This window comes from Monopterus albus, unplaced genomic scaffold (assembly GCF_001952655.1).
Source record: "Monopterus albus unplaced genomic scaffold, M_albus_1.0 scaffold287.1, whole genome shotgun sequence".
NCBI classification, from domain to species: Eukaryota; Metazoa; Chordata; class Actinopteri; order Synbranchiformes; family Synbranchidae; genus Monopterus; species Monopterus albus.
This window is the reverse complement of record NW_018128167.1, coordinates 4298-15170: the sequence shown is the minus strand read 5'-3', so window position 1 is coordinate 15170 and position 10873 is coordinate 4298. Positions and strand designations below refer to the sequence as shown.

The window sequence follows — 10873 nt, the reverse complement described above, 5'->3', positions numbered from 1 at the left end:
CAGGATAAGTGATGTAGATAATGGATGTAGCTGAGGAAGTCCTGACCACAACCTGACTGCATGTCAGAAGTCATACTGGCAAAAAGCTCAGCATCTCAGTCTCTCTTTATGCAGCAATGTCTATGAAGCTTTGTCCTGACCCAGACTCAGCGCTGTGGCACAGCAAGATGATGATAAGACTCTGGACTGATTCGTCTGATCACAATCACAGCTGGAATATAAATATAAACTGAGCATCAATCTGACATGTGAGCACAAGCTGTGCACAGCTATTATTGGACTCCAAACATTCTGAAAACAAAACTCTGAAAGCGGCAGACCGTCCCCAGAATAACACACACTGTGCTGCAGTGGGTCAGGCTGAACTCAAAGAGTCAGCCGACTCACCTGAACTTTCAGTGAGCGTAGATCTAAAGCAGGAACATTTGTTTGGTGCCCGGCTCCGACCAACGACCCTGGACTGCAGCAGGGTTAAAAAACATTTTAAATGCTACAGTAGCTACAGTGTATGAATAAATACACTGCCAATATCTCCTGATCACTGGCACGAGTGTGCACAAGCTATTTACAGTAACCAGCAGGGGACTTTGAATTGGCGTGCATGGCAGCAAGACTTTAAAGCAGAAGGAAAGAACAATAAGAACAACGACATCAGTTTATCCAGCTTGCAAATGTGCACTGTGCACACAGCGTGCTCCCTACAACAGCAACAGACAAACAGAACTACACCCCCCATCAGCAGCATTGCTCACTACTCTACTGTCCCATGATGTAGGTCACTGGGTCCTGTTTTCACCTGTGAGCCTTTAAAACAAAGCACTGTCCACTTAAACATACAGTCACTGGACAAAGACGTCCTGCATTCAGCATGTTACATAAGTAAAAGTACCAAAGTATCAGCATCCAAATCTACCTGAAGTACCAGCAGTACCAGTACTGGTCCTCCAGAACAGCCCGTGTCCCAGTAACGTTTCTGATACTGGATCATAGTGACTAATTACTGTGTCCATCACTTTAATGCTGCAGCTGGTAAAGGTGGAGCTGATGGTAACTACCTTATATACTTATACTGGGAAGTACTTTCCATCCTGCTGGGTAGCTGGTGGATTTCCTACTGGGATCAATAGAGTCTGATGGTTCTACTGGGTTTGGTTTGGTTCATCTGGTTCTGGACCTGAAGGTATCAGGTACATGTAGTGTAGTAAAAAGTACACAGTTTGTCTCTGACATGGAGTCACAGGATGAAGGAGCAGGACATGGAAGTACTCAGGTCCAAATAAAACTGTACTTGAGCACAGTAGGTGTACTTACTCTCCACCACTGAGGGAGGCCTGTTGCTGTGCATATTGGCAAATACATACTGAAGATAAATGATTAATTATTATGGTAATTGATGGAAGATTAACTTTCATTTGTGTTTCAGTGACAAAAAAACAAACAACCTTATGTATTGATTGTGCATCTGAGGTTTAACTGGGTGTTTAACCGTCTTTAATTTGGTGATTTTTATTTGTAAATCTTATTTCTTACACTTTTATTTAATAGAAATGCCTAGATATTGTAGAAGTGGCCTTCTTTTATAACGTTTTTCTTATAACTGTCTAACTGAAACCACATTTTTGCTGCTGTGTGAGGTTCACATCAGAAACTGCACTTTAACCTCTGACCTTTGACTTGCCAGGTGTACGTGCAGAGCTACCACCAGGCGGTTGCCAGGCGGCTGGAGGCCATTGCTGACAACCAGCTGGAGATCACGGACACCTACTCACTACTTGACTGGCTGCACAACAAATACAACAGGTACATGCACTCCGACATCTGGAGCTGGGCTGTTCATCGCTCCACTGAATGTTTTATCGGGTTAATCCCTCTCAGGTCATTTATTCCCCCCTAACCCCGTCCAGAGAGTGGCAGCCCCAGTGAACGTGGTGTCCTCACTGTAATGCGCATGAGTCCAGACCAGGGTCCAGCTCATCGCTCTGTGCCGTAGACCACTGTTGTACACCAGTTGTTAAACCCCCTACTGAGCCACACCGCTGCACTGGGGGGCAGGTTTCCTCCTTAGGAAACACGGGAGTCTGTTTCCAACACACAGCTCCACAGACTGAGAACTGTCTGACAGAGTCAGGTCTGTGCTGCATAAGGCGCTAGCAGAACAGTGGAGTAGCAACTGCAGCAGAAACCATCTCTGGCCAAACATTGGCACCAGCAGCAGATGTGTGTCTGCAATCTGAGAGGATCAGAGGGAGATGAACTCTGTGAAACATGTTCTGCAAAGATCTTTGGGCAGTTTATGTAAAATAGCTTTAGAAATAAAAATATACCAATAGTTCCAGCTCCACAAATAACATACAGCAGGACAAGTCATTTTCTGAATGCTTCAACATCGTGGTTTGTTGACCATCATTGGGATGATTAGCATCCCCCAGCATCTTCATGTTCAGCAGCTATCAGCTAATGAGCCTCCATATCTCTGTTGTCGTTGTCAGCGCTGATGCATTCTCACAGAGAAGACGAGAGCAGAGCTTTGTTTTAGTATAAGAGAACAACAGGAAATGGCCGAATCACGAGTCACTGTATCCCTACGTTCTGAAGTGACACAGCAGCCATGATTGTGAAACTCCTGACAGATCCTGAAGCACTGCTCTCACAGTGAAGCTTCTCCACACCTTCAGCTGTTGTACAGGAATTCATTTGGTTCCCCGTCCCCTGAGGATTTCTCTTTGTTCGGTGTCATATTTTGTGTGTACGTTGTTTCAGAGATGTTCTGGGGACAGTGTGCATCACGAGTCCGTTCAGCCGCTCTGAGCTCAGCCCTCTGCTGCCGTCAGAGACCGTGGACCGACTGGAGCTGGACTGTCTCAACTCTGTCAGGGTGAGACTCACACAGCCACGTTTCGTCACATTCACCTGCATTCAATTCCTGCAGACCAAGTCCTCCACTGAGTTACCCTGTGGGGACATGTTTTTTATCCCCTTGGGGGAAGTCGAGTCCCCACTGTGAGACTGTGGGGACAGGTACATGTCACACACAGGACACACACTGGTTAGAAGGTGCAAGATGTTTGATGTTTCCTCCTTTATGAAGAAAAGCAGCTGAGAATTCACCAGCTTGACACAAACCATCACGTGTGCCTCTTGCTCTGCTTCACTGTGAATATGACAGAAAACTGGCTGCAGCTCTTTCCAGGCAGCATCTTAAACTAAATGAGTGCAACACTGGTGGAGCTCCCGCCTGTGGTGGAAGACGTTTTAGTGAAGTACAGTTAGCAGTACAGCAGTGTAAAAATACTCTGTGACTTTCTAAAGTCAAAGCTTTAAATATTAAATGTTAACGTTTTGCATTTCACAGAATTCACGGGCCTTATCACTCATCATTCATGTGTGAGCAGCAGTTTTGAGGAAATGTCAGCAACTTTATTAAATGTTAAATTTACAGAAACCTCCAGTCATATAACGACGTTTGTGTCTGTAACTGAATCCTCACAGTTGTGTTGTGCAGTGAAGCGCTGGCACACCTCTGTTTAATAATCAGTTTATCAATAGAATTCAGTCCAGATGTTCTGCAGCAGGGTCGCTTGACAACATGTTGTGTTGTAGGAGGTTTGTCCACAACCTGGACTAGTAAATGAGTTACTAAGCATTAGAACAAACATTCTAAATGAAAGCTTATACACTTTTTATAAATTCTGTATCAGAGGTTTGCACCAGAACATTCAAACATGTTTTTAATTCGTCTTGTCCAGAAATGAGCATTTCTGTCTCAAAACAGGACAGAAGACTTGTTACTGCTCGGGGACAATGAAAAGTAGATTGAAGTAGTTTAACTTGATTAAAATAAAAGTTTGACATGTTTCTACTAGGCTGCAAAGAATGTCATTTTAAAAGCTGCAAATGTTTTGAAATCTGAAAAGCAACCACCACCTGCAGCCGTCAGGCAGCTGTGGCAAAGAAAATGGAAATACTGAAGTACAAGTACCTCAGGACCATCCTTCAGTACATGTACTTGGCTGCTTTCCATGACTGTGTACAACTCCTCTGAGGTGTTACAGACAAAAATAAGAAAACACTGTTTTTATTAAACAAATTCCTCTGAAATCTGTTGCACTACATTATTAGAAACAAACATAAACCAGAAAATTAGAAACAACTATCATATTGTTTCTAAAGTTATGATTTGAGCTTGAGAACTCCCTGTAACTGGTGGTGAAAGCCGAGGAGTGTTTGTTTTGATGCCCGGCTCCTCCCTGTGCAGGCTAAAGTCATCACGGAGCTGAGTCAGGTCCTGGATGAGGAGGAACGCCGATGGATGGAGACGCTGCACATCGAGGAGTACCAGATCACACTGGCCAAGACCGTCATACAGGTACGCACCGGGCCTCCGTTACCACGGTTACTATAGGTGGGGAAGTCTGAGCTGGTCAGGTGAGTGTATGACACCGCCGGCAAGTGTCTCCTGTCTGCCGCTTTCTGAGTCTGTCCTTCAGCTGGAGCCAAAGTCACCCTCACAAACTGTGGCACCATTCATTTCCACTGGAACCAGTTGCTGCCCTCTAGTGGCCACCACAGAAAGTCCAGCTACAAAAACAAACATGGACAGTTTGAATGTCCAGTGAAATTAATGTAGTGTCCTTGAACAGCGATTCCTGAACTTACCATCATCAAATGTCAGCAAAGTCAGTCTCATGTTGCAGGTTGGGAGTGGCTGCACACATGAAGGCGTGTTTGCATAGAAGTGTCTCAGTGACACACTCTGTAGCTCAGTACATCACTCAACCAAACTGCTGCTTTACGTCATTTCTCTGGTTTTACTTTTTGCCATATGACGTTTTTACAAACAAAAGTGGTTCAGATGTGAAACAAACCATCCTGGCTGTGTGCTTCTAGAGGCTGCAAGTGGATTTGGAGCGATCGGCCTCCATCAGCAGGAGCCTGGGCTCCAGAGTGGCCCAGTGCAGCCTCAACGGCCTGGCCAACTTCTTCTACAGGTGCACACATCACTCATAACGCACAGTCTTAAGGAGCTTTTTAACTGAGCTGAATGATCATGATTGTGCTCCTTTGTTTTAGTTTCCAGCGGAAAGTTGAGATGTTCCATGAAGGAATGCAGAGCGGCATGTTTGGAGACAATGAGGACGGATACGTGTCCAAAACCATTGCGCTGGTCAACTGCTGCCCTCCATTCAGGTACAAACACACAGAGACACAGGACGGCTGCGTCCACATCATGACTCTATGTGACTCGGATCAGCTGACAGAAGGAAAGAAGGAACTCGGTTTCTGTAAAGTGTTGCTCAATTGAGTCTCCAGGATCATAGCACCTGTGCTGCTCTAAAACAAATCACAACTTTTTCACCTGTAACTCCAGTAGTGGCAGCTGTTACTGAGATGTTCATAGGCAGCAGGATCCCGCTTTTAGTGTTTGTGTGTGTGTGTGTGTGTGTGTGTGTGCAGATGTTTTGTGCAGCGCTGTGCTCCGTGTGATCCGTCGGTCAGTGAGGACTCTCTGCGTCGAGCCAACAGAGCTCTGGATCACATCGTGCAGCAGGGAGTCCGGGTGCTGTCGGAGCGCCTCTACCTGCACATCAAAGTACACACACACCCACACACACTGTTCATCAAAGCATCTTTTATTTATATTTTTAAAAATGTAAGTTACATGGCTTTTTTTTTTTTATCTGAATAACATACTGAGGGAGTGCAGGTACACTTTCAGCCCTGAGTAGTGTCTACAGGTGATCCTTTCAGGCTGCAATCAGCCCAGCAGTGTCTATGAGCCTGCGAGACAAAACCCAGGGCAACAAAGTCCACCCCCTTTCATACTACTGTTTATACACTGAAGGCAATTCAAATGAAAAGAACATTTGCATCAGCTTTTCTCTTCTATCATCTGACAGCATTATGTCCTTGTTCAAACAGCATCATAATAATAATAATGACCTGCCTGTGTGTTTCAGCCTTACTTCGAGCAGCTGGTGAGGAGGAAGTGGCTCAGCAACGCGGAGCCATATGAGCATATCGAAGCTCTCATTAGAGAAGGCTTCAAGAAGTATCGCAGGATGGACTGTCCTCCATACCAGGTGCAGGTTTACACCCACAGACAGGTGGAAGGAGAAGCACGAGCTCCTCACATTAAAGAGGGTGGAACCAGAACATGTCGGTGGCTGTTGCTTCTAAATAGCTGAGGTTCATTTTCTACCAGTGAACTGACTCATGGCTGCAGCTCTAGGTCACTGAATGGCTTCATGAGGACGACACAGTGGGTTGGACACAGTGGGGGGGGGGATCTGGTCTGGAAGGAGGAGGTTTCCTCCTCCTGACAGAGCTGAAGCTGCTCTAGAGACACGGCCCCTGACGAGGCCCTGCTGGTCACTGTGTGATAGTGTGTCCTTTCACCTGTCAGACAGCTGTAGGTGTACAGTGTATGGCCAACAGTATGTGGACAGCTAGACACTAACTGATGCTTGAACCCGTTGTCATGTTCCACATCAAACAGAAAACCAGATGCAGCTGGTTCATTGCTACTCTCGTCCCTCTCTCTCTCTCTCTCTCTCTCTCTGTCTGACTCTGTGTCTCTCGTCCTCAGTTACTGGTGGCCGAGGTCCACCGGCGGGTGGTCATAGAGTACCTTCGCTCGATCATGCGAGGCAGAATCATCTGCACCTCCATGAAGATGAGGAAGAGGATGGCCGGCCGGCTGAGAGATGAAGGCAAACAGATCAAAGTGCTCTTCAAAGACCTGGTCAGTGTCCAGCACACCTCCAGCTTATTTTCCTCTCACTGTCCCTGCTCACGCTGCTCTTTGTTGGAAAACTAACTGCACAGAAGATATGAAAAGCAGAAATATGATCGACACACTTTTACTTTGATTAATAGTTTGATTATGCAACATATTTAGAAACGGCCTCCCGAGGTTGGTAGGTGACTGACTCCTGATCCTGTCTAATGGTGTGTTTCCGGTATGTGTCAGGAGTCTCTGTCCAGCTGGGTGGACAGCGCCCTGCCCCACATCTCAGAGATCATCCTGCTGGAGGATGTCCCCTCCATCCAGATGGAGGTGGGAGTTCTAGTCAGGGAGTTTCCGGACGTCAGGTACGAGCATCACAGACACCCCCACCTTGTCTTCTTCTCGTGGTGCGTTCAGGGACACACACCAAGAGTCAGAGTGTGAATGGTCCCTTATAAACAAGCTCGGCAAATGTCCCACTGACTCACTGGGAGTTCAAACTGGTCCACTGCTGTTTGCCATATATATAAATGATATTTGTGATAATTTATCAAATGCTGTCATTTTTATGCAGATGATACAATTATCTGTTGTTCATCCCTCTCGACAGTAGACATTTGAATTGTCAGCCTTTGGTGTTGTCCGGTATCATTTAGTTAACATCTAATTTTCCTAACATCTCAAATGCACAAGGGGTTCAAATAGAAATGGTCACAACATATGCATGTAAGCATTTGGGTATTGTTATTGATCAGAACCTGTCATTCAAACCACACATGGAAAACCTTTCTTCTAAACTAAAACGTTCTCTGTTCGGGCAAGGAAATATATGATTTTGGAAACTTTTTTACCTGTATTGGATTATGGTGATCTGCTTTTTATGAATGCATCAAACAAAGACTGTACCTTAAGAAAGTGGATAATCTATGTCATTGTGCTTTACCCTTTATGGAAAACCCTTTACTGGTTATGGAACTCTTGTACATCACTGTACTTTGTATACTGCGGTTAAATGGCCATCTCTGTATGGCTGTATATGTTTGTACTATTTTGTGTCTACTGTTGTAATATTTTATTGCTCAATCAGTGGCTGCCCTCTTGGGCAGACCACTCTTGAAAAAGAGATGTCAATCTTAGTGAGGCTCACTTGGTTAAATAAAGGATAAATAAAATAGTAATACAGGTCAGAGGCCATGGCATCAGGTGATGGAGGTAACAGTGGGGGCAGCAGTGTTTCTAGGTTCTGTTCTGAGCTGAACACCACCATCACTGTCTTCGCTTTTGCCTCCTCGGTCTCTGGTTTGTGATTTCACTGGGTTCAGGAGACAAATTTTGTTTTTCATTATTTCAGCACACACAACTGTTTGACTCTTTTCAAAAGGCTTTCATTTCCAAATTGCTGTTTAGTTTCTCATTGTGTCCATTTGGGTTCACTGAAAACACATGGAGTGACACCTCCTGTTCCTCCTTCTCTGTTCCCGTGTTCAGGAAGAAGCACGTGTCGGCCATCTTGAACATCCGGGGGATGACTCGGCAGGCAGAGCGTCAAGAGATCCTCAACATCGTCAAAGACATCGAGAGCAGCGATGACGGCGGCTCGGTCCGGTTGTCCCGGGACCGTGCCCTCTTCGCTGAGGTGCCAGTCACTTCCGAGGTCCACTGTCTGAACATGGGCCTGAGCCGCATCGCCCTCACTGCCTCGTCCTGCTTCACCATGCAGCGACCGCGCCGGCCTAAAACCCGAGCCCCCATCCAGGAAAACCCCGAGGACATCCTCTGAGGAGCTGGGGTTGCAGCGAAGCTCCTGGCTGGAAATGAAACTGTGGCTGAGATACAACAGCCTCCAGTGGTGGAGCTTATGATTTAATCAAGCTGCTGCTGTAAAGGAACCGAGACAATGCTTAAGACAAAGAAGAGGAATGGTGTGAAATGAGCCCAGCAGAGACTTGGAGACGAACAGGAGATTCACCTTCAGTCATTTTGACTCTTTGATTTCATGTCCACAACATTTACGTTTTTACATAGTGGGATCCGGATAAAAATAATCAGCGCCTCACTGCTGAGGGGAAGACAGCCGAGAAGACGAGAAGAGAGCGAGAACTGGGATGAAGAATCAGCTCTTCGCGGCTGGCAACACCTTCAGGAGCGGACGGAGATGAATGAGTGGTGGCACAGCGTGATCACAGAGGCATCAAGAGCGTCAACAGCACACAGACACATCTCCATCCAGGTCTCTTTGTCGAGCTGATCTGAAGTCAAGCTTTTCACCTGGGATTCTCAGATCTGTTCGGTGGAAATTCACAGTGTTGTGATATGAAATCATCCATTTTCATTCAAATATCTGTTCACCGGTCTGGTCAGATCCTCTGTGTGCAGCAATGAACCGAACTTACTCCAAGATTCATCTTGTTTTTGACACTGCTCTGACCAGGCCTTCATTCAGACTCACATTGTGGCTTTGTTCCAGTCTTCATGTAGATTTTCACACATTTAACAGGATGACATTTCATGTTGGCACGTTTTCAGACAGGACCTGGTCTGTAGCATCGAGTTGTCGCCACATTTCTCTGCACGACTTCTGAACTCTGGCACTTCACAGAGGTGACAAAGTCCCAGGACCAGACCAGGCTGAAGCAAACAGTTCACATCATCGGGACCTTTAGTTTGTCTGCATTCTGAATCAGTGAACCGGAGTCTGGTCTGAGAACCAGCAGCTGGACTCAAAATGAAATTCAGGATCTGTTGGGAGGATTTCTGAGGCTTCAGGTTCCACAGTTGTGTTTATCGTCCCAGGACTTCATAACAAAATCTGGAGATGCATTTTTGTTGATGCATGTGATAAAAGACAAACGTTTTAGTCAAAGGTACTAGACAAAGATCGAAGCCTGTCTGGCTCCAGGCTGATTGTGTTTGCAGCAGTGATTACAGATTGAGCTCTGTGGTGAGGTTCGTTATACACATGTGAGATTCACTGATCTTTGTTTTAGTGGCAGAACGATCTTGAACATTTCCTCCAGAATCCCTGGGGATGAGAGGAGAGAATCAGTCTGTCAACACAGGAGGGACAGAACTACAAACTCAGAGACAAACATCTGCTCATGATTCACTGCGTTGTGTTGCATTTCTTCACATTTAATTCTTCTGCATGTTTTGGGTCCTAAACTAGAAGCATTGTGAAATTTAAATTGCTGCTGATAATTTTCCAAGCCATTCATCAGTTCTCACTGGTTCACTTCATGTCTATAAAAATCAAAGTTTTGTTCTAGGTTTAGTTTATATGCAGGGTTGGAAATATCTCACTGGTGTGTTTAAGGACAGTCAGATGTTTGAGCTCTCCCTCATCAAACCATGATTTTTCTGCTGAGGTTCACAGTGGAGACACTTTAGTTCCTCTGTCTTGTAAATGTGGCTGTATGAATCTTTGTGTACAGGATCATCTTTAAAGGACAATAAAACATCCAATCTCTTACTGCTGTGCTTTTATTTGCGCCATACATCTGTCATTTGACTTGGGGCTTTAAATCAGACACAGCGATGCTGCCATTTGTGGGAGAATCTGAACTTCGGCATGTTTGTAACTTGGTAATATTCGAGGCTGAGGTTGTTCTAGCAGCTTGTACATTAGAGACAATTCCAGCAGCTGGATGCGGTGGCACAGGTGATACTGGGGAAGACTCCTCAGATGTTTTACTGATGTTTACTAAAACTTTATATTTTACAGATAATTTAGTTTTATAAATATATTCTGCTAAATGTTTTAAGATATGTCAGTACCTTTTTCAGATATATATTTTCTGATACTGTTTTTTTCTTTTTAATATATTTTACCCAGTCTAAGAAAATCAGTGCACATGGCACCAGGACACCCTAGGCCGGAGGTCGATGATCGACTTTGTGGTTGTTTCATCTGACCTCCGGCCGTATGTCTTGGACACTCGGGTGAAGAGAGGGGCGGAGCTGTCAACTGATCACCACCTGGTGGTGAGCTGGATCCGATGGCGGGGGAGGAAGCTGGACAGACTCGGCAGGCCCAAACGTATTGTGAGGGTCTGTTGGGAACGTTTAGCAGAATCCCCTGTCAGAGAGATCTTCAACTCCCGCCTCCGGCAGAGCTTTGACCAGATCCCGGGGGAGGTTGGAGATATC

The 10873-nt window shown here is 45.5% G+C and overlaps 1 protein-coding gene across 1 annotated transcript in view; it reads left to right on the top strand.

The window, feature by feature from the left end:
* The window catches only part of exoc3l2b (exocyst complex component 3-like 2b), a 35160-nt gene extending 24978 nt beyond the window's left edge, over positions 1 to 10182 (top strand). The window contains exons 7-16 of the mRNA XM_020622711.1: positions 1682 to 1800; positions 2761 to 2875; positions 4256 to 4366; positions 4888 to 4988; positions 5071 to 5187; positions 5455 to 5590; positions 5958 to 6080; positions 6587 to 6742; positions 6971 to 7092; positions 8216 to 10182. Coding sequence (XP_020478367.1) covers positions 1682 to 1800; positions 2761 to 2875; positions 4256 to 4366; positions 4888 to 4988; positions 5071 to 5187; positions 5455 to 5590; positions 5958 to 6080; positions 6587 to 6742; positions 6971 to 7092; positions 8216 to 8507 — 1392 coding nt within the window. The 3' untranslated portion in view covers positions 8508 to 10182. The remainder of the gene's footprint in view (positions 1 to 1681; positions 1801 to 2760; positions 2876 to 4255; positions 4367 to 4887; positions 4989 to 5070; positions 5188 to 5454; positions 5591 to 5957; positions 6081 to 6586; positions 6743 to 6970; positions 7093 to 8215) is intronic.
* The last annotated feature ends 691 nt before the right edge of the window (positions 10183 to 10873 follow it).